The 26952-nt window shown below is 38.4% G+C and overlaps 9 protein-coding genes and 1 long non-coding RNA gene across 12 annotated transcripts in view; 6 read left to right on the top strand and 4 right to left on the bottom strand.

Annotated features, from left to right (window-relative positions):
- Nucleotides 1-689: 689 nt before the first annotated feature.
- LOC105316952 (gamma-aminobutyric acid type B receptor subunit 2-like) lies at nucleotides 690-2718 on the bottom strand. Its single transcript, XM_019993808.1, has 10 exons — nucleotides 2484-2718; nucleotides 2277-2417; nucleotides 2062-2232; nucleotides 1913-2014; nucleotides 1793-1864; nucleotides 1531-1743; nucleotides 1200-1481; nucleotides 1038-1110; nucleotides 889-990; nucleotides 690-841 (listed from the first exon to the last, which is right to left on the bottom strand). The coding sequence occupies exons 1-10, from the start codon at nucleotides 2703-2705 to the stop codon at nucleotides 690-692; spliced, it is 1530 nt and encodes a 509-aa protein (XP_019849367.1). The 5' UTR covers nucleotides 2706-2718.
- A 205-nt stretch (nucleotides 2719-2923) lies between these two features.
- LOC105316951 (tyrosine-protein phosphatase non-receptor type 23) lies at nucleotides 2924-10999 on the bottom strand. 3 transcript variants are annotated; one of them, XM_019993859.1, is made up of 27 exons: nucleotides 10840-10999; nucleotides 10674-10748; nucleotides 10489-10616; nucleotides 10049-10125; nucleotides 9895-10004; nucleotides 9721-9792; nucleotides 9514-9600; nucleotides 9296-9424; nucleotides 9193-9240; nucleotides 9031-9146; nucleotides 8885-8964; nucleotides 8677-8791; nucleotides 8561-8626; nucleotides 8419-8483; nucleotides 8291-8365; nucleotides 8114-8205; nucleotides 7944-8030; nucleotides 7630-7747; nucleotides 7535-7575; nucleotides 7243-7445; nucleotides 7020-7085; nucleotides 6883-6951; nucleotides 6702-6809; nucleotides 6581-6642; nucleotides 5644-6525; nucleotides 3355-5595; nucleotides 2924-3318 (listed from the first exon to the last, which is right to left on the bottom strand). In XM_019993859.1, exons 1-27 carry the CDS (start codon nucleotides 10927-10929, stop codon nucleotides 3026-3028), a joined length of 5595 nt encoding a protein of 1864 aa, XP_019849418.1. In that variant the 5' UTR covers nucleotides 10930-10999; the 3' UTR covers nucleotides 2924-3025. The 3 variants fall into 3 exon arrangements, with proteins under 3 accessions (XP_019849418.1, XP_019849417.1, XP_019849415.1); XM_019993858.1 differs by having other exon boundaries at nucleotides 2924-3669; nucleotides 3700-5595; nucleotides 10840-10998; XM_019993856.1 differs by having other exon boundaries at nucleotides 2924-5595; nucleotides 10840-10998.
- A 113-nt stretch (nucleotides 11000-11112) lies between these two features.
- Nucleotides 11113-12629, top strand: LOC100634975 (prohibitin-like). The gene is made up of 8 exons (XM_003384632.3): nucleotides 11113-11239; nucleotides 11293-11454; nucleotides 11570-11712; nucleotides 11773-11814; nucleotides 11875-11949; nucleotides 11993-12047; nucleotides 12100-12140; nucleotides 12276-12629. The coding sequence occupies exons 1-8, from the start codon at nucleotides 11155-11157 to the stop codon at nucleotides 12486-12488; spliced, it is 816 nt and encodes a 271-aa protein (XP_003384680.1). The 5' UTR covers nucleotides 11113-11154; the 3' UTR covers nucleotides 12489-12629.
- Nucleotides 12548-13122, bottom strand: LOC105316930 (uncharacterized). Its single transcript, XR_898216.2, has 2 exons — nucleotides 13026-13122; nucleotides 12548-12956 (listed from the first exon to the last, which is right to left on the bottom strand). It is a non-coding gene; the product is annotated as an uncharacterized LOC105316930 (long non-coding RNA).
- Nucleotide 13123: 1 nt separating this feature from the next.
- Nucleotides 13124-14249, top strand: LOC100635100 (death-associated protein 1-like). Its single transcript, XM_003384633.1, has 4 exons — nucleotides 13124-13216; nucleotides 13269-13383; nucleotides 13872-13917; nucleotides 13968-14249. The coding sequence occupies exons 1-4, from the start codon at nucleotides 13174-13176 to the stop codon at nucleotides 14085-14087; spliced, it is 324 nt and encodes a 107-aa protein (XP_003384681.1). The 5' UTR covers nucleotides 13124-13173; the 3' UTR covers nucleotides 14088-14249.
- Nucleotides 14094-14749, bottom strand: LOC105316950 (uncharacterized). Its single transcript, XM_011412275.2, has 3 exons — nucleotides 14648-14749; nucleotides 14440-14588; nucleotides 14094-14321 (listed from the first exon to the last, which is right to left on the bottom strand). Exons 1-3 carry the CDS (start codon nucleotides 14733-14735, stop codon nucleotides 14163-14165), a joined length of 396 nt encoding a protein of 131 aa, XP_011410577.1. The 5' UTR covers nucleotides 14736-14749; the 3' UTR covers nucleotides 14094-14162.
- A 120-nt stretch (nucleotides 14750-14869) lies between these two features.
- On the top strand, nucleotides 14870-19839 carry LOC100634849 (autophagy-related protein 9A-like). The gene is made up of 21 exons (XM_003384631.3): nucleotides 14870-15054; nucleotides 15107-15153; nucleotides 15444-15508; nucleotides 15559-15705; nucleotides 15752-15887; nucleotides 15968-16070; nucleotides 16208-16307; nucleotides 16351-16400; nucleotides 16458-16524; nucleotides 16584-16601; nucleotides 16669-16768; nucleotides 16810-16988; nucleotides 17041-17150; nucleotides 17198-17238; nucleotides 17379-17474; nucleotides 18193-18352; nucleotides 18411-18469; nucleotides 18591-18677; nucleotides 18769-18835; nucleotides 19008-19210; nucleotides 19392-19839. Exons 1-21 carry the CDS (start codon nucleotides 14940-14942, stop codon nucleotides 19671-19673), a joined length of 2232 nt encoding a protein of 743 aa, XP_003384679.1. The 5' UTR covers nucleotides 14870-14939; the 3' UTR covers nucleotides 19674-19839.
- A 924-nt stretch (nucleotides 19840-20763) lies between these two features.
- On the top strand, nucleotides 20764-21940 carry LOC105316949 (uncharacterized). The gene is made up of 4 exons (XM_011412274.2): nucleotides 20764-21470; nucleotides 21516-21553; nucleotides 21671-21824; nucleotides 21868-21940. The coding sequence occupies exons 1-4, from the start codon at nucleotides 20873-20875 to the stop codon at nucleotides 21930-21932; spliced, it is 855 nt and encodes a 284-aa protein (XP_011410576.1). The 5' UTR covers nucleotides 20764-20872; the 3' UTR covers nucleotides 21933-21940.
- A 37-nt stretch (nucleotides 21941-21977) lies between these two features.
- On the top strand, nucleotides 21978-24284 carry LOC105316948 (ADP-ribosyl-[dinitrogen reductase] glycohydrolase-like). The gene is made up of 10 exons (XM_011412273.2): nucleotides 21978-22242; nucleotides 22292-22394; nucleotides 22449-22485; nucleotides 22535-22649; nucleotides 22719-22818; nucleotides 23074-23138; nucleotides 23189-23283; nucleotides 23523-23600; nucleotides 23655-23866; nucleotides 24070-24284. Exons 1-10 carry the CDS (start codon nucleotides 22014-22016, stop codon nucleotides 24206-24208), a joined length of 1173 nt encoding a protein of 390 aa, XP_011410575.2. The 5' UTR covers nucleotides 21978-22013; the 3' UTR covers nucleotides 24209-24284.
- Nucleotides 24285-24331: 47 nt separating this feature from the next.
- LOC109580533 (nuclear pore complex protein Nup107-like) overlaps nucleotides 24332-26952 on the top strand; it is a 13486-nt gene continuing 10865 nt past the window's right edge. The window contains exons 1-16 of the mRNA XM_019993807.1: nucleotides 24332-24423; nucleotides 24470-24606; nucleotides 24781-24887; nucleotides 24933-25040; nucleotides 25101-25212; nucleotides 25263-25354; nucleotides 25403-25452; nucleotides 25498-25621; nucleotides 25842-25913; nucleotides 25957-26045; nucleotides 26110-26221; nucleotides 26276-26338; nucleotides 26392-26482; nucleotides 26534-26616; nucleotides 26721-26780; nucleotides 26872-26949. Coding sequence (XP_019849366.1) covers nucleotides 24368-24423; nucleotides 24470-24606; nucleotides 24781-24887; nucleotides 24933-25040; nucleotides 25101-25212; nucleotides 25263-25354; nucleotides 25403-25452; nucleotides 25498-25621; nucleotides 25842-25913; nucleotides 25957-26045; nucleotides 26110-26221; nucleotides 26276-26338; nucleotides 26392-26482; nucleotides 26534-26616; nucleotides 26721-26780; nucleotides 26872-26949 — 1434 coding nt within the window. The 5' untranslated portion in view covers nucleotides 24332-24367. The remainder of the gene's footprint in view (nucleotides 24424-24469; nucleotides 24607-24780; nucleotides 24888-24932; nucleotides 25041-25100; nucleotides 25213-25262; nucleotides 25355-25402; nucleotides 25453-25497; nucleotides 25622-25841; nucleotides 25914-25956; nucleotides 26046-26109; nucleotides 26222-26275; nucleotides 26339-26391; nucleotides 26483-26533; nucleotides 26617-26720; nucleotides 26781-26871; nucleotides 26950-26952) is intronic.

The raw sequence follows: 26952 nt of genomic DNA, 5'->3' as shown, positions 1-26952 counted from the left end.
AGTTACGGCCATTTTAAGAAAACATCAAAATTTTGAAAAATACCCAAGGCTATAGCCCATGGTTTTTTCCAAAAAATGGCTAAAAAATCACCCCAAATTTTTATTACATTTTCTGATACATATTGATGTTCTTATGCTGTGTAGCAAGTTTGAGGTGATTCCGACTTCAATTTTTCAAGTTACGGCCATTTTAAGAAAACGTCAAAATTCTGAAAAATACCCAAGGCTATAGCCCATGGTTTTTTCCAAAAAATGGCTAAAAAATCACCCCAAATTTTTATTACATTTTCTGATACATATTGATGTCCTTATGCTGTGTAGCAAGTTTGAGCTGATTCCGACTTCAATTTTTTAAGTTACGGCCATTTTAAGAAAACGTCAAAATTCTGAAAAATACCCAAGGCTATAGCCCATGGTTTTTTCCAAAAAATGGCTAAAAAATCACCCCAAATTTTTATTACATTTTCTGATACATATTGATGTCCTTATGCTGTGTAGCAAGTTTGAGGCGATTCCGACTTCAATTTTTCAAGTTACAGCCATTTTAAGAAAATGCCCAAATTCTGAAAAATACCCAAGGCTATAGTCTATAGTTTTTTCCAAAAAATGGCTCCAAAATCACCCCAAATTTTTATTACAGGTTTTGATACATGTACATGCCTAACTATAAATCAATCAATTGCCATAACTTACTTTCTATTCCTAAAGGCTACGTTGAAAGAGAAACAAATTGTTACAAAAACAAGTCCACAGGTAGCAGCCATGTCATACATAAAGACCAGTATAATATTATTCTTGTCAAATGCAGTTACTGGAAATCCATCGTATGGAGGCTCCCCATCTAAACAGATTCTATACAATAAATAATGAACTATATATCATACATACTGTTCCACAGGGTGGTGTTTGATTCTCCATTTTGAAAAGTGAAATACGCTTTGTTAAGAAGAACAGTGACAGTACCAACTGATGCTCTAATGATTGTTCCATCTGATAATATGATAATGCACTAAGCATCATGAAAATGACCAGCTTACTAGCTGCTCTGTACTGTTGAAATAATACAACACTGTCATTTCTACTGCCTTTCTCATTGAAACTTATTTGACCCTACAGTTCATATTTTGAAATACTGTAAGCCAAGGGTACATAATTTTAAGGGTTATCATGTAAAATTTTGCCCATTAGGTAAAGCTTACAGTTAATCCAAGGAAATTAACTTCACTAAAGCTCTGTCTTATAATGCAGCCTAGCTTCATATTGGTGTAATCAAACTGCTCCAATGGGACCAGGTTTCCTGGTACATCCTCACATCCACTGACATTACCTGATGATAGTCTCTGTGATGCTAGATCCAATCCAACAGCAATGGCCCACACTCCATCAAAAGCAACTCCAGATAAACTCAACAGCATCAGGTTCTCATATAAAGGATCATTGAGAATTAGATCAGTATAGTTATCAAGATACATGCGTGGAGTCTAGTCATAATTATGAATGATACTTTATGTAGAGTAGAGTGCTGCTTACCAGACCAGAGAATGTTACAACTGATTCATTCTCAAGTGTCAGGTATCCATCAGGGACTATCCCTATGCTCCCAACTAAAACTTGCATCATGACTTGATTGGTACAGGAGACATTATTAGATGAGTAGGTACTGTTGGATCTCCACCAGTCAGCACTGTACCACAATGGAAGGATCCATAGAAAAGTAGGAGCAACCATTCCTCTATAATAGGCCTGGAAGCACACACACATGTATCTGAATATACTCAATGTTATACTCTACCTCACATAAAACTGTATAAGCAATGTTAGGATATGCATTGATGTGGATTATTTTGAATGTCTGAGCTTCATTCTAAAAATTAAAATAACAAATACACATAGTGGCAGCTGCATGGCTAACTCTGTCAAAGTAATGAAGAGGATCCTGTCCTGTGGGAACATCATATCTGTCCAATATCCATCCTTTGGTTTTAAAAATATTGTTTTCTAAGTCATCAGTCACCTAATGTATTATATAAATTATAATAACAGTTCCCTGTTCAGCTTTACTCTAGTGAACAAGCTCTCATCTTGTGTTATGACTGAAAGCTGCTGCCAACCAAATTCTCTCATTAGCTGACCCAGGGATGAACTGATGTGACGAAATGAGACAAAAGTACGAAAAAAATTCCTAAATCTTGTTCTATCATTCAAAACATTAGCAGGAGATGCATATGCCAGCTAAAGAAACAGAGTCCAATAACTTGATATCATAGCTTAGTTACCAGAGGTATGTTCCAATAATGGCTAACTTCAGCCACTGGTATTGTAGCAGTGGAGCAGCCACAACCTAAGATTGATATGTACGTCACATTACGTTCCTGGATAAGTTCAAAAAATTGGTCAAGAGCTTTTGTATGACTACACTAAAATTAAATAAATAAATAAAATAATAATAGATGGCTATGCCTGATCATTGATATTGGAATTACCCCTGAATCCAGTACATCAGTGTAGCTTAGTGTATAGTTTTGTAGAATATCTTCTCTTTCATTGATAAGTTTCAGTGCCAGATCCACAGCTGGTCTACCTCCACTGGGTATGAACAAGCCAGTGAGAGAGGTAATGTATCCAAAGTGAAGCAGTGACTTATTATTAGCTGGTTCTACAGTGGAGAGGAACGGAATCGTCCAAAATAAAAGATAAAATATCATGTCTGTGTGAATATTTTTGGTTACCATAGTTTGTGCTCAATTAAAGGTCGCGTTGTGAAGGCTTTGCACAGTCAATCACCACTGGCAACCAAAATGAGTTAGCCTCAGACTCAGTTAGGTCAGTTTTTGTGATAATAGTTATGAGCTTACATTCTCTTCATTTTGCAACACAGACCAAATCCGCAAACCCCACCCAACCTTATTAAAATTGCCACATCTAGATTTAACAATAATTCATAAGACAATACATTAAATTGACAATTATAAAAGTAATAACAATTTATTTAAATTATAATAAATTTTGCTTTCTAAAAAGGCTATTATTTTGGAGGGCCATAGCCAGGACCTGGACTAATAAACTGCTGGTGTTGTTCGCTAGCTCCAACAGGTTGAGCAGGATTACCGGGATGAGAATAATGAGCCGTATACTGTCCCCCAGGAGTAGGAGGAGGAGGAGGGAGGCCATGGACAAGAGGCTGCCCAGCAGGTGGAGGTGGATGAACAGGAGCCTGCCCACTGTGTCCACTAGCAGGTGGAGGACCAGTAGTTGGGTGATGGCCAGTAGGTGTATGAGGACCAGTAGTTGGGTGATGGCCAGTAGGTGTATGAGGACCAGTAGTTGGGTGATGGCCAGTAGGTGTATGAGGACCAGTAGTTGGATGATGGCCAGGGGTATGTTGCTGCCAGTGAGAGGTCTGACCAGTGGATGCCTGCTGGTGTCTATAAGGTGGATATTGCTGTACTGGAGGTGATGGTACATCACTAGTAGGAGGATGAGTAGGGGGAGTAAGAGGAAGAGCATGACGTGAGGATACTCCAGCAGACTGAGGCCTCACTCCTTGTTGAGATGGCAGTCTAGGCTGATGGTGCATGACTGGTTGGCCTGGCTGAGGCACTCCAGGCTGACTAGGATACCTTGAAATCCCTCCAATCCCTCCAGGCTGGTTAGGAGGATGCTGGATCCCTCCAGGCTGGTTAGGAGGATGCTGGATCCCTCCAGGAGAGGGATGTTGTCCTATTCCTGGTTTGTTGGTAGTGGGTTGGTTCATAGGGTGTCCTACTCCTTGAGGAGGTGGCATTACTGATGAGGATTGACTAGACTGGCCAGCCTGAGGATGAGGAGCAGGCATTCCTTGTTGTCTAGGACCCACAGGTACTCTTTGGGTACTTAGCCCAGGTGAGTTGGAAGGGTTTTGAGGTCCTCTTGTCCCTCCTGGTTGATGCTGTTGTAAATGAGCTCCTCCTCCTGCTGCTGGAGGATTTTGTGGTCGATGTTGTTGTTGCTGCCCAGGTACTCCTCCTCCTCCTCTATTCTGAGGATACTGTTGAAACTGTTGTCCTTCAGTAGGTCTTGCTGCTGACGTGTTCCATCCTTGCTGCTGAGGCTGTCTTGAAGGTTGTAGAACAGGTCCACCTCCTCCAACATTAGGAGGAGGCAGCATTGGTTTCATCTGCTCCCCTCCTCCTCCTCCTCCTCTGCTCATTCCAACTCTTGCTTGAAGCTCTTGCATTTGTTGGGTGATCTGTTGAACTCTCTGACGACATTGTGACTCTAAATTATCAACAATTTGTTTGTGCTCTTCACGATAATTGGCCAGCACTTTATCTCTTTCTTGTATTTGATTCAAATACTGTTGTCCTTGCATTTGGAGTGATTGTATTTGCTGGCCACTGGCCTGAAGCTGATGCTGCAAGTGTTGAATGTCTTTGAGCTGTTGGGATATTTGATTATGAAGTGCCTGATTCTGAAGCTGTTCTTGTGCTAAAGCATCCCTTAGCTTCATCTCAAGCTCAGAGTGCTGGCTCCTCTTGGCCTCACTTTCATGGCTTAGCTTATCCATTTGCTCTTGCTGTGTTTTAAACAATTCTTGCTGCTGCTTCAATAAATTGACCAGCATTGACTGGTTACTCGATGAAGCTATTTTGTCTTTCTCTTGCAGCTGATGTGACAGGTGATAGCGTTCAAGCTCTTTCCTTTGCTCCTCCAATGTCTTTGATTGTTGCTGCAGCTGAAACTTTTGCTCTTCAATCTGTTTTGCTTGAGTTTGAATAGTTTCCTGCTGCTGTAGGCATAAATTCTCAAGATGAGAAGGAGTTGATCTCAATTCCTTGGAAGGCTGTAGACTAGTGATTGAGAGAGGAGGAGGAGGAGGGAGGACTCCTCCAGTACTGATTGACAGGATAGGATGCTGCTGCCCTCCTATTGGACTAGCAGTTGGAGTCACCATTCCTAAAGTGCCCATTGGCACTGCAGTAAACTGAGGTAGCTTCCTCACCTCATTTGAATGAGACGAGAGCTTTAGTGTATCATCAAGAACTTCTGAAAAACCTGTTGACTCAACAACATTAGATTCAACAGACTCCGAGTCTTGACTGGATGTTAGATCAGAAGTTGTGTCACCATTAACAGCTTGATCACTGTTAGGAGCTGAAACTGGGCCTGCAGTCACTAGAGGACGAGACAAAGGAACAAAAGGAGCTGATCCTCTACTAGAAATAGGAGAAGGTATTACTGGCCCTGTACTAGAAATAGGAGAAGGTATTACTGGCCCTGTACTAGAAATAGGAGGAGGTATTACTGGCCCTGTACTAGGAATAGGAGGAGGTATTACTGGCCCTGTACTAGGAATAGGAGGAGGTATTACTGGCACTGTACTAGGAATAGGAGGAGGTATTACTGGCCCTGTACTAGGAATAGGAGGAGGTATTACTGGCCCTGTACTAGGAATAGGAGGAGGTATTACTGGCCCTGTACTAGGAATAGGAGGAGGTATTACTGGTCCTGTACTAGAAATAGGAGGAGGTATTACTGGCCCTGTACTAGAAATAGAAGGAGGTATTACTGGCCCTGTACTAGGAATAGGAGGAGGTATAGTCATTCCAGTATTACCTAGTAACAAGAGTATGATAAAATGGAGTGTTAATATCTCTAACTGACCTGGTCCCATGCTGACAACTGTATTAGCAGGACTTGAACTGGATTCAACAGTAATAGGAGGAGGTGGGGCTACATCAGCGTCACTGCTATGAGGAACAAGAGGTGGGGCTGTAGCACCAGTAATGGATACATGAACTGATTCTACGTCAGTAGTAATAAAAGCTGCATCTGTTTCTGTCTCAGCATTAGTAACATCTTCTTGTCCTACATTAGGAGAAGCAGGACCAGTACTGATAGTATCTACCTGCTGAACATTAACAGGCATTAACGATGGTACAGTGGACACTGGTTGACTGGTAGTAGCGTCAATCTTAGTGTCCCCTTGAAGGTGAGAGGGTTTACTGGGACGAATCGGACCCTGAAGTTCTTGGTTACTAGTTGATCCTTGAATAGCAGGAGGAGGGAGACTCTGACTAACATCAATTGGTACTGATTGAGGTATCAGTACTGGTTCAATAAGACCAGTAGCTAATGATAAATTAACGGGTTCATCTAGTAATAGAGACACTCCCTGAGCTGTGGGGGGTGTGGCAGTGGGTGTGGCAGCAGCTGATACCTCACTAGTGCCAGTATTGTTAAGATTAGCTCTCTGCATCTCTTGGTTTTTCTTCATTTCTAATATCAGTTGGCTCATATCCCCTCCCTCTGCCTCCCCATCATTTGATTGTTGTTGTATATCTTTCTGTATCGGTCCACCACGTAAAGAAGTACTCTTAGGTGGTCTAATGGGGGGATGGGCTAGTTGGGAGGTGTGACCCTGAGGTGACTGTGGGGTGTGGTCTCGAGAAGTTGCCGATGGTTGAGGGGCGTGTCCGTGAGGGGTGTGACCAGGAGATGATTGAGAGGAATGAGTCTGAGTAGAGAGCTGATGTGTTTTATTAGCTGAAATAAAAACAAGCCAATTATTAATGATTAAAAAATAAAAACATTTCTTTACATTCTTTATTTTGTGGTACTGGAGAAGAAGATGGAGTCCTTTTATCAGGAGCAGGACTATGCCTATTAATAATAATAATAATTATTTTTATTATTATTATAGTTAATTAATTATTGGTTACCTGTCAATACTTTGTCTCTCTCGTCTTCTTGTGGTGCAAACCTCCAATGACCTCTTATGGAGTCTAGCAACACTTTCAGCTAACTTGGAGTAAAACACCAGCCCCTCACTACACAACAACAACAACAACAATCAACCAATAATGGTAGGGATGAAGGGACAGAGGGTGCTAGGTATGTTACCTTATCTTCGACTGAAGGAATGTGAAGTTACCAGCTGCTTTGGCAAGACTGACACACCATTCTTCCCTCCTAGAGTTCAACAAGTGAAGAGAGAGAGAGTAATGACAAGAGAAGGTTAAGGTGGTTCAAGTACTTACTTTTTCTGGACCTCCTGTAAAGCTTGTCTCACTTTCGCTTGTTTTGCATTTGCCTCAGTCAAAGCTCTAAATAACAACAACAACAACAACAAAAACAATAATAATAATAACAATAATAAATAAATAAATAGATAAAACTGCTGTTAAAATTACCACACATGCTACACTACACAGTCTCAAGCTAAATGCAGTCAAATGTTCAGCATCTTTTGTGGGAACTTACTTCAATATGGCGTCTTGAGCTGTTAGGTTCTGTCTTATGACGTCAGCCCTTTCCTTTGGTTTCTGGAGATACTCCTCAATCACTGCTCCTTGAGTAGAGCTGCTCTCTCCAATCATTGCATGAAGGATATCATCATTATTCATCTGACCACGCAACTGGTCCAATAACTCCTGTCTCTGGGTCTTCATCTCTTCAACTTTATTCTAATAAATAAACAAACAAACAAATAAATAAATAAATAAATAAACAAATAAATAAATAAATACACCAGACGTTGTTGTAGGTCACTGACCAATAGCGTTGTTAGTCTTTCCTTGTCCGTTTCCTCAGGGTCTATCAATAATAATAACAATAACTTTAATAAATATTATTAGAGAAGGAACACACCATCTTGAGCAGGTAGGGATGGTATGGCGGAGACTAGTGTGTTGGTTTGACCAGCTAACAGTAGCAGGTTGGGACAGAACTGGGAGAACATGGCATGGAGCTCTGAATTGGAGTTATTCTAAAGGAAATTAAAAATTATTAAAATATTAACAGTAGAATAAGGTGTTTCTCATTCATTTCCTTCATAAACTTTAGCAGTAAATCAATTACAAGGTTCATAACATTCAGAATAGCTGACACATTGTCAAATAAAAATAAAAATAAAAAATAATAATAATAAATATTATTATCATTGTAGATGTACATGTACTTACAGCTTGTTTGTGGTATTTAAGCATTGAGTCAAGCTCCTTCCATAAACTGGAGCAAACCTGAGACTCTGGCCTAGCACCATGTCTTCCCTGACAATAATAATAATAATAATAATAATAATAATAATGATAATAATAATAATAATAATAATAATAAATGAATAATTAAAAACCTGAAACTCCTTTTCATCTTTTGTTTCATCATCTTTCATCTGAGCCACTTCACTTAACTGCTGCTCAACTCTCTCCGACAAACTCATCAATTCTTGAATAACAACAACAACAAAAACAACAACAACAACAACAACAATAATAATAATAATAATTCAATTAAATTTGTGGAGTCATACCTTTTATTTTTGACTCTGTCTCCCTGATGAGACTCCCTTTACTTTGAAACTGACGATGGAGTGTCATCAGATCACCTAATGGAGGAGTGAGACTACATGAAGATGCATAAGTATCATATAATATATACTTGGTAAGGATGGAGTGTCTGTGGGTATGGTCAATTCACTGATGTTAAGAGATGTCATGAAAGTACTGCAAGTTTAATGAAAGAGAGAGAGAGAGAGAGAGAGAGAGAGAACAAATTACTAAAAAGGGTACCAGTATCTTACCTTAGTTCTTCATTCTTTTGTTCAACTGATGAATTAATGGATCTCATTATCTTAGCTTGCTCTTCACTGTGTGTTAACATCATTATATTATTATAAATACATCAGGTATACATTACCTGTATATAGAAGCAGCTTCATACGCTCGCATTGGTACCAATCTTGAAAATATGTCGGTACCAATGTTCTTTGGATCTGCCGGCTGAAACATGTAAGGCTTTACCAACTCAAAACCTACAAAATTAATAAGTAAATACCGGCCAGGAGTAAAAATGAAATAAATCAAAATCTCATAGAAGAGGCTGTGAATTACATGTCCAAATTCACCTGGTGCTGGTTCCAGTGTCTCAAGATCAGGAACAAGTTCATGAAAGACCTGCTCGTTCTGTTTAAGTGATTCCTGCAGCCTGAAGAAGAATAAGAAAAAGAAGAATAGAACACAGCTGCTCCCCCCCCCCTTTCCTTTAGCTTACTTTTGATTCAAAAAATCTGCCAAATTTTTGATTGCTTCTTTAAAGACATCAGGTGTGGCACGGTGAGGTTTACCAATTGATTTAATCTTCTCCAGGGCCAGCTGCTGATAGGCAATCTGCAGGAGGAACTGGGAATCACTGGTAACCAATTGATACACTTACCATATAGCCATAGTTGGACTGTTCCTCCATTGAATTAGCTTGATACAGCTGCAGATAATAAGCAATACAGAGAGTACATACAAAGAATTATTAGTGTGCTAACATGAGCAATGGCAGTGTAATAGGATATCTTCAGAGAGAGAAGTCTCAGCCAGTCTTTGTGCTTCTTGTTAACTGATACAGCAACATCTGATTCTAACACTAGCACCACTGACTGGTAGTATTGAGCAACCTAACACAATGATACAATAATGGTGACACAGTTTAATGACACTTTATTATTCCAATGATGAAACTATTATATGAAGAGACTGGTTTTACTTTCATTGATATTTTAGAAATATTCAGATTCTTCACTTTCGATACTCCTTTGAGTGACTTCTCAACAACACACTCTTGAGCCTGACCCTGTTGGCATAGAAGAAAAGAAAGAGGTACATATCTGTAATGGCAGGAATAATGTAACTGATATCACATGTATACTGGCTGGCTATACATGTTAATATCTATACATGAGTATGTCCTTACCAGCATTAAAGTATTGTACATTTCAACTAACTGAGGAGACAAATCGGACTGACCACTGCTTCCAAAGTTATCCTGTTTGGGGAGAGGGAGGGGAGAGGATAGAAACATCAGTAATAGAAACATCATTGATAGAAATAGAGAGAAAGAAAGAGAGAGAGGCAGTGAATCACTAACATTAATATAAGCAAAGGCTCCAGCAGAGCATTGGTAATGAGTGAGGGCCTCCTTCATGTCTTGTTCACTGTGTCTGCTGTTCTTACTCCCGACTTGTGAATGGAGTGCCCCTGTAATTAACAATAATAATTAACGAGTCACTCAAGTCCTGTACCAATGTTGTAAAGGATTGGAGCTAGTTCCGCCTGAAGCCCTTCCAGCTGTGACTCAGCTCCAGTATACACATCTTTCCTAATAAAGGGACTGGAGTCACATGTGTCTGACAGGTTATAGTTGTAAACAAACAAGATCACATGACAAAGTCATGAATATTTTAAATACATTACAATTATTATATTAACTACTGTAACTGTCTACAATACAACAAGAGGGGGAGGGGACAGAGGTGAATTCAGATTCTGGTGTACAAGGACAGTGCAACAGGTGGTACCAACAGGATCATCACAATACTGATATCAATAAGAGCAGCCAGTGAACATAGACCCTGTCTGCCACACAACACTCAATGTACAGTACCAGTCACTAATACCACACACCATCATAATGTACCAGTGATATCATTATCATCATGGTACTATTACAATATATACATACCAGCTGAAGTGTATCGGTATGATGCCAGCTGCTTCTTGAGGGAACCGAGCTCTCAGTAAATGGAGCTGAGCATAATAACGTCTCAAGAGAGTGCAACCATTATGATCCTTGGACACTTTCAACGACGCCTAATAAATATAATAATAATAATAAATTTGATGAGAGGGGGAGGGGCAGGTCCTTACATCACGCAGCTGTTCAAGTTGCCGTATCTCATTAGTAAAACTATCAGGATTCTCATCATACTGAGATGCTATGAACTAAACAAAACAGATGGGCCACTTATAGCATAAATAGAACAAACAACCATAGATACAGAACCAGTCTAATATCTATGATACAACAACTCACTGGCTTGAGAGCATTGAAGCTGGCCTTGCTCCCGTCTTTAAGGGAGAAGCTGATCATAGGAAGAGGTGGACATTCCCAAGTAGCAGCCATTACTGACAAACAGAGCAGAGAGAGAGAAGATGACACAGAGTGCAAAAGTGTAACAAAATGTTAATAATAAGGGCTTGTCGGCCACGCCCTTCTTTTGGTCATTCTCAGACTGGATTCAGGAATTATGGATTTAGGATCCAAACATGGAGGCCTGAGATCGAATTTTTTGGGCATGCGCAGAAATGGTTCCACATGGTCACATGGTGACTGATTTTGCTGTGCAAAATGGCTGGTGCACTGAACCGATTGGCTGCTTTCGGAGTTGGACTGGCTGCAACTGGAGCTATCGTTAACAGTACCCTATACAATGGTAATGGTAGTCATAAAATTAAGGTCTTTACTTTATAAATTTCTACCCTGCAGTTGATGGAGGAGAGAGAGTTGTTATTTTTGATCGATTTCGTGGCGTATTAGACTCAGTCTCAGGAGAAGGAACTCACTTTCTTGTTCCTTGGGTCCAGAAACCAATCTTCTTTAGTATCCGGAGCAAACCACGGAATGTACCTGTAGTCACTGGAAGCAAAGGTACCATATCTAGCCCCTCCCACTAGCTTGAGCTAATTATTATTTTAAAACCTATTAGTATCAACTTTAATTAGCATGCAGTTATAATTTATTTATTTTACTTGTATCTCATTAGATCTCCAAAATGTTGATATTACTCTCCGTCTTTTGTTCCGACCCAAAGAAGAGAAGCTCCCCTGGATATTCAGTAATGTTGGAGTGGATTTTGAAGAAAGAGTTTTGCCGTCCATTACAACTGAAGTTTTAAAAGCGGTTGTTGTAAGTTTGCTATCTTGACAGTATTGCTATTATTATTATTATTATTACACATACATACAGGCTCAGTTTGATGCTAGTGAGCTGATTACACAGCGTGAAGTGGTCAGTGTCTATTCAACTCCATTAGGAACCCTATCAGTCACAATGTGTATGTCCTTGTAGGTATCACAGAAAGTTAGCGAAATGCTGGCGGAGAGAGCTGCTTACTTTGGGATTATTCTTGATGACATGTCCATTGTGAGTCTGTCATTGACTGTATTTGCATTAAATCCTCTTATAGACACACCTGAGCTTTGGTCTTGAATTCACTCAAGCCGTGGAGATGAAGCAAGTTGGTATGTTTCTTTATATTCTGGAATGATTGCATTATTTTTATTATTTTAACAGCTCAACAAGAGGCTGAAAGGGCTCGTTTTCTCGTTGAAAAGGTGAGCATTATTATTTACTTGTACTGTTTTTTGCAAGTTATAATGTAGAAAAGAGATTGAGGCTTACTAATAATTCATATTTATAAACATTAAAGTGTGAAAACTCTGTTTCTTCCTTGCCCTCTTGCTTTGTAGGCAGAGCAATACAAGCAAGCTGCTATCATAACAGCTGAAGGAGACGCAAAGGCAGCTGAAATGTTGGCCAAATCATTTTCAGAAGCTGGAGATGGATTGATTGAATTAAGAAGATTAGAAGCAGCCGAAGAGATTGCGAATACTTTATCAAGGTCCCCCAATGTTGCCTATCTACCTGGAGGTGGACAAAACCTCCTTTTGCAAATACGGTGAAATGTGATAGCCTCATTAATTCTCTGTTCCATATAATTAATTGTTGTGAACTGAACTAATACTGTCGTAGTGTGTGATATTTATTTATCACTGAAATCATAAATACTTAAATCACTAATAAACATGTCTAGCTAACATTAATTTTATAATAATATTATGCACTAGCAAGTAATAGTTATTCTTCATTAGCATAGTCATCAAGATTCTTCCTCAACCTCATATCATGGTTTTTCTTTGAGTAATGGATAATGAACCATAGACTGATGAAACCAGGTGCCATGTAGGGTAGTTGATCTGATATTCGCCTCAGCCAATTAGCTGGTGATTTGGTAAGCACTCCAGCAAAGGCCCGTTGCTCGTAGGGAGAGAGTGAGTAGGTTATGATGTGTCTTACTCGTACACCCAATGAACCAAACCCTCTACCCATTGTTTGTAGAGATGGGCTTTAATTAGAACGAGATGAAAATTCTGTTAGAAAGTAAAATTAATCACAAGAATGGTCCAAGTAGAGGATAGGTAGGTTAGTGTAACACTTACCAAGTCAATGTAGACCCAGAAAAGCTTTATTTGACTGAGTTTGACTTCTTCACAAATCAATGCTCCAAAACAAGGCGTGGTCTATGACAGGGCGTGGCAGTTCATTAATTAATTAAATAACGTAATCAAAAGAAGAAAGCACGAGAGCATGAGTGAGGGTCCAGAACTTAAAGCAGGTCATCCACCAGCCGGTAAGAGCCCCTACTGCGTATTCACACATTAACAATCCATTATAAACTGTAGTTAAAGCTGGAGGTATGAGAATTGTCACGAAACACAAGCACAAGGAACAAGACTCTGATGCTTATGACGAGAAATATAAAGACACTGTTAATCCAATGGGAGGCACTCCCGTCAAGTGAGTGGAATCAAATAGTGCTCAGCTGGTATAGAAATCCTAACAGTGACGGTTGGGCATTGCTTTATCAGCAGATCACAACAATAATTATGCTGATTAATGTAAACAACACCATAGTGAATTGCCAATCAATTACGTTATAAAAGTGGGGATTGGTCATTGGATTACACAACTGAAATAAAACTGAAGTAGTGGTCATGTTTGCTTTATAATACTGAATGTGTGTGATACTAACCAGTCCCGAGGTTTATGAATAGTGCACCACTAATAATGGCCAGGTGTGCTTATGCCTATCATCACTGGAGTCTGGTAAAAGTAATTGTGAATGATGGGAGGCTATTGCTATCTTGCATGGAGTGATACTGCAATACAATAGTTTCATTATCAGCTACTGAATGAGAAGACATAACAAACTGTACTATCAACAATTCTCCATTGAATACACATCCACAGTGACTGTAGTTTGTTTTATTATTATTCTCATGTAGGGTGGACATGAAACAAGATGTTGCTGTAGCTGGACTGAGCAGTATTGTAAGTATTGTACATTATTTTTATTTATTAATATTAATTATATGTTATAGGACACGCCTCAGTCGCATAGCACGGCCATAAAATCGTTTCATGAAAAACCAAAGCCGACCCATGAGAAGTATCATGCTCCTCCTAAACAAATGCAGATCAACCAGCCCAGGAAGAACTAGCCTATCTCAAGTATAACTGACTAATTGATTGACAAACACAATAATAGCCTCTTGTTTATTAGTATTTGGTATGTATCATGATTTGTTGTTGCTACTTGTGTCGAGTATAACCATTTTGTCTGGTCGACCTTTGAATTCAAATATAACTTTCTGTAATCTCCACTTGCCGTCATGATGATCAGCAAAAGAGTGAATGTGCCCAGCATGTTTACTGCCACTCACTGGTATTGCTACCTAAAAATAAAATTAATTATATTTAGGACTGCAATTTGCTGAATGGGCATAGTCATTCAGTAAACCAAACTATGAATACACTTAGAACTTTCATCATCATTAATTAACTTGTGTTCACTTCTGCTTGTGTTGTTGTAATGTGATTCCTTTTATCATTGAGCCGTAAAAACTGAAACCTCAGCGGTTCTCCTATCAATGTCACTGCTCTCTCGTTATCTCTTAATGCTTTCACTGTTTCAGTGTAGTATCCACTGGATGCTAGCTTCCCTGTGGTAAAGGTAGACGTTTTGTACAGTGCTTTAGCCTAAGTATCAATGTGTCTTTACTTTGCATTAGATAGTACAATACTACACAGCCAGATACAGAGGCAAATGCTCCAAATATGGCTACCTTTACCAAAGGCTGGGAAGACATTTTCTTGTAGAAGAATTGCTCCTCCCTTGACCCACGTGACAGCACGTGGGCAATAAGTCTATTAATAATAATTTATTAATTGGCTAGTTTTATGGCCCCGCCCATTTCCAGCCCCTCCCTTAGTCCCTTCCTTTTTGTTTACTTTTTTGGAGTTTATTGAGTCATTCTTTTCTAAGTAAGCTAAGGCCATAGAAGAAGGACAGTATGTCTAAAAAGACCCGCTATATGCGACTGGAGACTGACCCAGAGTCCAGTCAGTCCAGTGATGATGATGCTCCTCCTACTCATATCCCTTTACACTCTTCACAATATGTGAAAGGTTTGTTTCAACTCACTGTCGCCAGTAATCCTCAACTTTTTGAATTGTATAGAGAGCAAGTGGAACCATATTGAAAATTTAGATGAGTTCTTTGATTGGGTAAGACATTGTACCTGTATTTTAATTCTGACACAGTTAATGAATTAATTAACTACCGTATACGTCCAAATTTTCGAGGGTTCAAAATTTCGTGTTTTCAATGAAATTTGCTCAAAAGTTAATATTCGTGTGAGCTAATTTTCGTGTTCTGGCCATAGTCTACATACAATAGAATGGCATTAGAGGTGGTTTAAATTTCGTGGAATTAAGGTGAGCACGAAAATAACGAAATTTAATACACCTCGAAAATTAAGACGTGTACGGTATATTATTGTGTTATTATTTTTTAGGTTTACCAATATTTAATTAATCATGGATTATTTGCTATTGTTTTGAATGATATTCTTGAACTGGGGTAAGACTTTATTATTTAGCCATTCTTGTATTTGTCCCTTTTCTCTTTAGTCAATTTGCTTTTCTCTGTATCTTCTCTGCATTCTTGATCACTTGCATTAACTTTAAGAACCTCTTTGCTGATGATGTCTACACCAATGAAACTGGAGTGAAGGACGTGGCATTTGGAGATGTGATTGAAATAGACAGACTAGAACAGTGAGCCTGACTCTAATGATACTCTCATTCAGTTTATTCTTAATAGTATAAATCCTCTTCTTGTCTTGATATTATTTTTTGCTTTTATTTTCTGGTTTCATCGACTTTGTAAAACCATTTGGAGGTTTTTCAAGTTCCTCGGCATAAGAAGATTTTACATTGAGGCTCTTGATATTCCTCCTGTAAGTAATTAATTAATTAATAATCACTGTCTGACAGCTATACAGCATGTCTAGTGTTATTGATCCTTTCCTCTTTATAGAGTGACTTACGTAATTATAATTGGAGAGATGTCCTGGAGAGACTGAAATCAGCTCAGAATACACACAAGATGAACATAAGGAAGCAAGAACTGACTGAAATTGGTAAAGATACTAATAATGATACACACGTGCTGCATGTCAATGCATTAACAACTTTGCTGTAGTTTACTATTCTAACATAATAGCACCATTGTACAGCTAATGTGCTAATATCTATTGCTATATTCATCTGACCACAGATGTGTATCACAGAATATTGAGGTTTAAGAACTACATGGTGGCAATGATCAATAAAGATGTCCTTTCCTATAAGATATGGATTCCATTTTATGGAGAAAAGTACATAAACTGTCCTTAATTTATCATTCAATGCAACATACAGAGTTTTCTTTACGATGGGTCTAAAGTATAATTATGAGCTATTGCTCTTTTGTAAGTTGAGCTGTAGTTGTGCATAGTCCTTTATTGTCTTTCAATGTCTGATGACAGGGGGACCCGGAGCACCTTTTAAAAACAACTACCATCTTCACGAAGAATACAAGACTGCTGCCAAAAAGTGAGTGTGTACCTTTAGTTATGATTGGCAGCATTTGATTGTCTTTTGTCTTTGTCTAGATATGAACTGATCCAAAAGTAAGCTGACGGCTAAGGATCTCTCTCACATCAATTGTGATTAATTATTTATTTATCAATTTTGTAGGCTGAGATTTCGCATTACAGTCCTAGCTCTTGTTAATCTTGTTTTCTCTCCTTTCATCTTTCTCTATCAAATATTATACTCATTCTTCACCTATGCAGAGGTAAGCCGCACCATTAGTTACATCCTTTATTGTGTGTCCAGCTCCTGAAGCGACAACCTGGTGTCTTTGGTCGTCGCCGTTGGTCATTGTTTGGGAAGATATTCCTGAGACATTTCAACGAGTTGGATCATGAACTGATTGTCAGACTCAACAGAGCTTACCTACCAGCTGGTAAATATATGGACCTGTTTGTACTACCAGTGGCTACAATACTGGCCAGGTAACTGGACATACACTTTTATACTGTATGACTATTGAATATTTATTTATAGGAACGTTGCATTTGTTGCTGGTTCATTGCTAGCAGTGTTATTCACACTGACAGTAATTCAAGAGGATTTACTGACAGCTCACAATATACTGACTGCCATCACTGGACTGGGTAAGTGTCATTTCTAGTAATGATCAGTTTTAATTTGACACTCTCAGGTGTCATTGTAACACTATGTAGGATCTTTATTCCTAACGAAGTAAGTGAATCTATAACTACAGATAGATATGTACATGTATAAGCATTGTCTCTGTGAATGTACATATACATGTACATGTTTGTGAGCAAGAGTGAAGCCTTGTTGTTCTTATGCTATTATTCTGTTGTTGACATGAATAGCATCAGACAAGAGATCCTAAAGAACTAATGACAGAAATACTTGAAGAGATACACTACATGCCTGATCTGTGGAAAGAGAAACCCCACACTGTACAAGTGAGTACATTAAAATGAAGCAACTGCCATAATCCTTATACTGTGTAGCAAGTTTGAGGCGATTCTGACTTGAATTTTTCAAGTTACGGCCATTTTAAGAAAATGTCAAAATTTGGAAAAATATCCAAGGCTATAGTCCATGGTTTTTTCCAAAAAATGACTCCGATATCACCCCAAATTTTTATTACATTTTTTGATACATATTGATGTCCTTATGCTGTGTAGCAAGTTTGAGGTGATTCCGACTTGAATTTTTCAAGTTACGGCCATTTTAAGAAAATGTCAAAATTTGGAAAAATACCCAAGGCTATAGCCCATGGTTTTTTCCAAAAAATGACTCCGATATCACCCCAAATTTTTATTACATTTTCTGATACATATTGATGTCCTTATGCTGTGTAGAAAGTTTGAGACGATTCCGACTTGAATTTTTCAAGTTACGGCCATTTTTAGAAAACATCAAAATTCTGAAAAATACCCAAGGCTATAGTCCATGGTTTTTCCAAAAAATGGCTAAAAAATCACCCCAAATTTTTATTACATTTTCTGATACATATTGATGTCCTTATGCTGTGTAGAAAGTTTCAAGTGATTCCAACTTGAATTTTTCAAGTTACAGCCATTTTAAGAAAACCAGTTTATTACAGACAGCATGATGCAATCTTAACTAACAGTCTCTCGTGTCTTGATATTAATTTCTACTTGTGTACATCAACAGGTGAGCAGTCAGTTCAGTCAAGTATTCCAACTGACCATTGCCTATTTGATTGATGAGCTCTTAAGTCCACTGGTTACTCCTTTCATCCTTTACTTCTCATTGAGGAACAAGTCCCAGGATATTATTGACTTCTTAAGGAACTTCACCATTGATGTCTCAGGTACTAGTGTTAGACTGAGGCTGATGTGCTGCCATTAACTGTCTCCTCTTGTTGTTAGGTGTTGGTGATGTGTGCTCATTTGCAGAAATGAATTTACGTAAACATGGCCACTCTGAAGTAATGAAGTTTATTTCGTGTTGAAATTAGTTATTATTATTATTATTATTATTATTATTATTATTATTATTATTATTATTATTATTATTATTATTATTATTATTATTATTGTTTGTTTTAGTGGCAGCAGAATTCCCAGTTAGCTCGTTCCACAGATTACGAACGATCTGAGTTGGGAAAGACTGAAATATCTCTGTTAAACTTTACTGTAAGGGAAACCCAATCATGCCATTCTTAACTTATTACTCTTGAAGAATACTCATTAGCTGTACATGTACTTTGTTGTATTTCATTTATAGCAAAAGAATCCAAACTGGGAGGCTGGAGAAGATGCTGACACTTTTCTGACTCAACTAAAAGAATCAGGTACAATATATCTAACTATTGGTTTGTTGATATTGGAACCTACTCTTGTTTGTTAGTACATGAATAGTGGCCACTTCCTATTTGATCATTATTACTATTATTATCATTATTATTGTCCAGTTGTAATTAGTTTCTTTGCTATTTGACTAGTATAATTGTTTATTTTAATTAGTGGAGGAGCTTCATTCTTCACAACAGCAGCAGCAGCAACAGTCCCTCACTCTATCAAGAGAGGATAGTCCTCCTCCTCTTTCACTGTCTAGTCATCAGTTTGGAGTCAGTAGACTCCAAGGCTCCATGGACACTTCAATCTGGGCATCATTTACCAGTGCCAATGATGAAGCCTCTTCTTTAACTCCATTAAAGTTACACCAGGTGAGTGAGAGAGGATCAGCTGCTTGTATGAGCCAGCTCTTCTCTTGTTAATTTTAGTTTATTACACTATAACACTGTATGTTCATATGCTTTATAAAGTAGTTCATTTTTAGCTATAGCCTGAGATTAGTAGTACTATAGTTTCAACATAAGATGATTATTATTGATTATTATAATTTAGGTCCACGATGTCATGAAGACTTCTCATGGTCAGGGCTCATCATCATCAGCAGCTCCTCCTCCTCCTCCTATTGGTTCTATTGTTCCTTCCTATCATCCTCCTCCTCCTCAGCCCCAAGAGGTTGCTCTCACTGTCTATGACCATTGCCTACCAAGTGACTCCTCACTGAGTTCTGCTGATATAAGACTTGAGTCCACCATTGGACACACTCCCTCATCAACTGCTGGAGGTTTAACTGAGCCTTTCCTTCCAAGAGACTCTGAGCCTCCACCTCAAACTTAAGCTCATCATTTTAAATGTGCAAGATACATTATTATTATCCTATAGTTGAGTTCATTTTATTTTTATTGTGATTTTATTAGAGCTTTGGCCAATGGAGTACAATATACAATATATGATACTTTTCTCATCAGTACAGAATAATTATAGTTGATTTATTTATTGAGAATTGGAGATAATTAATAATACAGCAATATAATATAAATAGTTATTATTGTCCTTCATTGCTATGCTTATCAGTGGTAAGACTCAAGACGTGTATTTCTCAGTTTGGTGTCACTGAATGCTCCAGTTTGTTGCACTAGTTTACTGATTAGCCACACCCATAATCTGCAGAGCGTAGGGAGGTGTGGCTCAGTGACAGTAGTAAAAAGGCAATGGCCGGTACTTCCAACTCTTCTCTTTGGTTTTTCTTATCATTTCTGCTCGGGGTTACTCTTGGGACTGTCATTGGATGGAAGGTTCACTCTAGGAGAAACGCTTGGCTCCGGGACAGGAGAGAGTTCTACAAGAGCAAAGCAGCAGAAGCCCAAGAGAGACTTGATAGCAGTTGATGAAGAGGCGGGGTTTGGGAAAGAAAATGGAGGATGACTCGTGTTCTATTAGTAGTTCTGCGATTTTTAAAGATAGAAAACCAACTAAATCCTTTACCCCAGTGAGCATTAGGACATTTTATTTAGCTTTAAAAAATTATGTAGACTTTTGCTATAATATTAGAATGTATTACACTTATTATGAAATGCTAATTTTTGGTGTCATTAATTGTATTTTCAATTGCAATCTTTCATTACTATCAATTTGCAGACACAATGCAGCTAGTGGGTTTACTAGCCACATCCTTATTACTGCCCCACGTTTGTTATATAGTGATTGTAAGGGAGGAGGTTTCCCACAAAGTATGCGCTGAACTTGTGAGCTGACAATGACGTTTGGAGCAACTTTTAGAATTTGTAAAAAAATCCAAACTTAATCGGAATCAGCTTAAACTTTCTATGCAACATAAAAATATGTATATGCATTAGAAAGTCTAATAAAAATGGAGATTTCTCTCCTCAATTTTGGCAAAATTTGGCCAAAGACCTTGTACTATAGTTCAGGATAAATTTGTAAAAACCAATTGTGGTTGCAATCTGAGTTGTATAGTGTTTATATGATGCTGTGGATATTGAGACTACAATACCACCATTCCCTAGGTGATATCAATGACTCAAGAGGAATATGAGTGTCTGGTACGACTACTAACAGTATCTCCATCATATTACACATATCAGCCTCTCTACTGGAGCATCAGATCAGCTCCTTATGACTGGGAGAGCATTATGAAGGCAAGAGGCCAGCAGCTGGTGATTCCATTTGTATTTCAATGGCTCGGTCTTCTCAAGATTGGTTTAATTAAAGAAGGACTTTCCACCATTGATGACTTTTACAAGAGAATCATTGATGCTTTTGTAGTTCTTAAAGATAATAATCCAAAGATGACAGATACTAAAGGTGTCAAGTTTATTGTACTCACTAATGCAAGGACTGGGAATTTCCAAGCAACTTATTGCATGGGTTTAGCTACAGTCTACTCAACAATTTCAAGCAAAACGAACAGGATTGGTGTTATGTCAAGATCCATTCCCGTTAGTTTTCTGAGTAGAATTGAGACAAGATGGGACGCCATATTGAAGTCAATTGAGTCAGATCAAAAAGGTTTTGCTGGATCTTTTCAACCTTCTCTTCTATCAGTGAAACCTTTTGATTTCAAGAAGAAGGACATCTCTTCAATGTTGGAGAAAGCACTAGAACAAGAGCAAGGTGAGTGAGGGAGGGTACAAGAATCATTGTGATTATTCTAACTAGAGGAAAGAATTGAATATTTGGAAGGAACATCATCACTTGTAAGTGAAGTTATAACTGAATGATATTTCTTGTGTTTGAGACTTTTGATATGTGAACAAGATCATATTGTGCAAATACATACTAGGAACATATTTAGATCTAGTTATTATTGTTAGGGTTTTCAATTGGAATTAGAGAAATCTTTTGTGTATATTATACATCAGTTGCAAGAGAATGGAACAGATTATGATGATTACAGTTTGAAATATTCTTTATATGAATCAGAATCATCATCAATTGAACTGAACAAAGACTTCCTACAGAGTATAGGTATTGTATTTATTGATGTTTATAAATGTTTATTTATTTTTAGGTGAATCTATTGAAGAGTTTATTGACAGTCAGTGCCATGAATTTTTGTTTGAGGAGAAAAATTAGTAAAATAATTTTATTAGTATGGGTGTGGTTATAAAATTAAAGGAGGTGTGGCTGAGTGACATTGCACTGTCTTTGACTATCATGGATCCTTCATCAGTGACCAGTGAGACTGATCCTCCTAAGGCAGAAGAGACAGTGAAATCAGACAGCAAGACTGAGGAAGAATCTTCTTCATCAAACCCTCCAGCTGCTACAGAGACAGGCCCGCCACCTCACGTTGTTCAAGAGAGCTGGACTAAACTCACAAGAGATGAACTGGTCGACAAGATCAAAGGAGTTATATATGGACACGCAATAGGGGACGCCATAGGTGTGTAAAAGAGAGGAAGGAAAGGCTAATAGGAGTCACTTTTCTTTAGGTCTTGCTACAGAGTTCATGACAAAGGAGCAAGCTAAAGGTACTTATGGAGCTAAAGGACCATCAGGTTATAAAGATATAGTCCCGGACTTTCACCGCTCAAGGTAACGGAGGAAACAAGAGACACTTTGTACATGAAATATAATTAAATACAATAGGTGGGACCAGGGAGACTGGACTGATGATACTGATCAAGTATGAGAGGGAGGGAGAGGGTATTTCCTTGTTACTGTTCTGTCCACAGATGCTGCTCATCCTGTTGAGTGTTGTTGAGAACAATGGTATAGTGGATGAGAAGGATTTCGCTAGAAGACTGAGGGACTGGATGCTGAAGGGCTTCCCTGAGCTGGGAGACCCAGGTCAGTGAGTGGTACCTTTAAAATTTGACATAATAATTTAAATATTATATAAATAATTAACACATGCAGGTGGATTTGGTATCGGAATGACAGTATCCAAAGTATTGCATCATCCTTTGATATTAACTGATCCACACGCAGCTGCTAGAGATGTGTGGGAAAGCTCTGGGTAAAAAACAAATAATAATAATAATAATAATAATAATAATAATAATAATAATAATAATAATAATAATAAAAATCCATAACTTAACTTCATCCTTATTAAATTATTATTATTTTTTTAAATCTCTATCAACCTAATTATTTTTATTTCATTTTTCATCCTGCCCTAACTTTGTCCTAATTCTAACTTTCGTTAATAAAAAAAAAAATAATAATAATAATAATAATAATAATAATAATATTTCATTTGATACTTTAGGAGATATTTAGCTGCTAATGGAGCCGTTATGCGTACCTCTATACTTGGGGTACTTCATTTTAATGGTAAAGCGTCAATGAATATTAATTAATAATATTATTATGATTTACTCTAGATTTAGAAAGAGTGGTCTCCAATACTTGTGCCATTTCTCGTGTTACTCATGCTGATCCAAGATGCACTGCCAGCTGTGTCGCAATGACAACTGCTGTGAGTAGTACCATAAACTGATACATGTACATATACTTATGTTGAAAGTTTGAGCTGATTCTGATCAATATTGGATTTTTATGAATTTTTAAAGTTACATACTTTGTAGTACAGAGACTTTGGGCAAATTTTGCCAAAAATGAAAAGAAGAGAATTCTTTATTTTAAATTTTTTTCCTGATGCATGCATTCCTTATGTGCTCTTTTAATACTGCACTGCCTATTGTTGTGTATCCACAGATAGCACTCATGCTGCAAGGACGCTATGACTTAAGCAAGAAGGATCAAATGAAGGCTCTAATTGAAGAATCAACAAAAGTAAGTCATCATCATTCTTTTAGTAGCTCCATTGTCTTATTATTCCACTTGCAGGCTGGTATCAAGCACATTGAGTTGAAGGCCCAGGAGAAAGAGTTCCAGGACCACATTAATGCCAAAAACCTCAAAGCGCTTAAACTGGGCGAGCAGAAGGCCATAGGTTATACCTTCAAAGCTCTTGGTTCTGGATTCCTTGGTCTTCGAACTGGGACTGACTTTCGTAAATTCATAATGGAACTGATAATGGAGGCTGGAGACGCAGACACGTGAGATATTTATCATTTCACAAACTGACACTACATCTTTTTTTTTAATTTTGGGAGACCAGTCTAACTAAAAATGACAGCTAGACTTTAGCCAGTATAGATCATGCAAATATGAGAGACTAAAAGTCTCCTAAACTCCCTCTAGATCTAAGAGGGACAATGTTTGTTACTGGTTTTTAATGATTTTTGTTGTTTTTCTATAGCAATGGAGCCGTGTGTGGTGCCATGTTAGGCTGTAAGGTTGGTTTCTCCAAACTTCCTCAAGATCTCCTTGAGTTTGTCCACAGACAGTGGCTCGATGAGAAAGTGGATAAATTTATGGAACTTATTGGATTGAAATAAACTATAATTTTTTTAAAATTTGCAGAGACCAATATTATTTTTTAGATATAGTATAATGATATATTTTTTATTGTCATCTTTTTAAAACAATTACAATGCAAGGAGGCGTGGCTCATTTTAACCACGCCCAAATAACCTCCATTATTAATAGTCCTCCACATGGAAGAGGTTGATCAAGAGCCTGACACCACTGGCGTTTCTTCTACCACGAACAGGTCAGCCCCTCTCTCTCTCTCTTTATTTGTTTCACCTCCTCTCCAGGTGGCAGTTTCTATCAGAAGGAGTGTTTAGTCAGCATGTGCCTAGTCCAGCAGTCGCTAGACCAGTAGGAGCTCTGAGATCCACTGTATTACAAAGGAGGACCAGAACTGATGATGCACCGGAAAGAATTAATACCTGTATGTATATTAATGCCTGTGTGGAATATTGTAATATTAATTCATGTATAATGGGAGGCTCAATGCATTAATAACATGTACCTGTACCCGTATTTTAAATTCTTAATGGCTCCTTGGTTTTGACATAGAAGGAAATGTTGTGTATTGCTATTAAAGTATTTGTGTTTTCCTCAGCTTTGAGGACGTTAGACTCCGTATTGGGCGGAGCTTCACCTGTGACCACACCCCTAGCCTCTAGGAGCCACCTGCCAACACTAGAGGCTTCTGTCAGGTCACCAAACGTAAGTACACGCCCACTCACCCACTAGTACTGTGCATTGTATTAGGTAACACTCAGTCTGATGAATGAATCAGGTGTGTTAAGACGTATGGAACTATCAGCAACACCAATCACACCACGTCCTAGGACCAATGATACTAATAATACCGGACTAGTAAGAGAGGGGGAGGGGTTGATTAATAACTGGGGCATTTTAATGATTATTTTTGTGTAGTTTTCACAGATTGAGGATCAGTCAAGTTTCCAGCTGTCATTAGATCAGTCTCTTTCCTCTCCTCCTCTTAAACTAAATGAGAAGACCTACCCCAACCACCCAATGCTTCAAGGTGGAGTGAGAGAGAGAGCAAGAGCTAGTACATTGTATGTTCCCTTTCAGTTGGTTTGGAACTAATGGCTACATTCCACAACCACCTTCAAGAGAAGAACAGTCCAGCACAATTACTGGAGCTATTGGAGGGAATGGAACAAGTAAATACTGATATCGTAATACTCTTGCCATCTCTCTCTCTCTCTCAGACTTGTGCTTTCCAAATTGATCACTTGAAATCCCTTGAAAACCCCACCAAGTGAGTTTATGTGTATATTATTAACCCTCCCACCCCTCTCCTCAGTGTTAAGGATGTACTCCGTGAGTTGCAGTTGGAGCGGGACACTTGGCAGCTAATGAGAGGGCTCTACTCTGACCGCCTCTCCTCTGAAGAAGAAGAGGAGGAAGAAGATATGATAGAGAGAGAGGTACAGTATAGTCTCTCTTAATGGATACTCTCTATAGCGTACACTTCCATTTAACAGACAGCACCTAGTGTACCAATTACATTCCTTACTGTATAAAATAACCTCCACATAAAGGACACCTCTGTATAACAGAGACACTACCAAAGTGTCCATTATATAGAGGCTATGTCTAAACTAACTTGATATTATGGTGGATATTATTAATTTTATTTACTAACAGCTTCTTCCAAGGACTGACAAGTCAATCATTGAAGACTTTTATTCGTCTGACAAGTTCATACGACAGGCTCAGGTGAGTTTCCATGGTAACAGGGGGAGTGTCATGTGATCCACAGATTGTAGTTGATTGGTTGGAAGATATTGCTAGTCGTCAACTCAGCAATTTCCCAGCAAAAGTGAAATACTATACTGACTCAGTGAGCTGGTAAGATCAATACATTGTACCTGTACCTGTACAAGTGGTACATATTGTTCATTGTATTTGATAGGGAGAGCACGTTACATGATGTTCAACACAATCTTAACACGGAGCACATTGTAACTGAGCTGGATCCTGATGGTCCCTCTAGACAAAAGAAGCATCTCTCTGACTTGGATGAGGTGAGAAGGAGCTAGTTTTAGTCAGTAATCCTTATCCTCTGATTATTAATATAGAAAGATGAAGCTTCACTTGCTAAGCACCTGTTTGAGTGTGTTAGGGCAGGAGACATTAACAAGGTGAGAGGTTGAAGAGGGAGGGAGGGTACGGATTAGTTGCTGTTTCATTTGAGGCTCAAGAACTGTGTCTTCATTGCGGTCAGTCATGGAAGTCAGCTACTCTTGACGGCTGGAAACTCTATCATGACCCCAACCTGTTGAAAGGTGAACGACAATATTATAATAACTTTAATTCCTCTCTCTCTCCTCCTTCAGGTATAGACAGTGAGTTGGAGGAGGTTGAAGGTAATCTTGGTCGTACCTTATGGAAGAGCTCCTGCTGGGAACTTGTTAAAAGTGTAAGTGACCTCGCTACTATTGGCATGCAGTGACACCAAACAATCTTATGAATACAAAGAAGTGGTTTTTCCAAGAATTGTCATTAATTATTATTTTTTTATAGTCGTCATATTGCGATCATGAAAAAGCTCTTTATGCTGCTCTTAGCGGTAACATATCTCACGTGAGCTAATACTCCCTCTCTCCTCCACTACCTGTCTCTTTATGTTCATGTACTCCCCCCTCTCTCTCCCCCCCTCTCTCTCTCTCTCTAGCTCCTCCCAGTCTGTCAGAACTGGTATGATTATGTGTGGGCGTATTTTAAGGTCATGATAGACGTTCGTGTTGAACAAGTT

This window comes from Amphimedon queenslandica, unplaced genomic scaffold (assembly GCF_000090795.2).
Source record: "Amphimedon queenslandica unplaced genomic scaffold, v1.1 AMPQUscaffold_13487, whole genome shotgun sequence".
Lineage (NCBI taxonomy): Eukaryota > Metazoa > Porifera > Demospongiae > Haplosclerida > Niphatidae > Amphimedon > Amphimedon queenslandica.
Note: the sequence above shows the minus strand (reverse complement) of the source record. Positions and strands in the feature narration are given on the sequence as shown.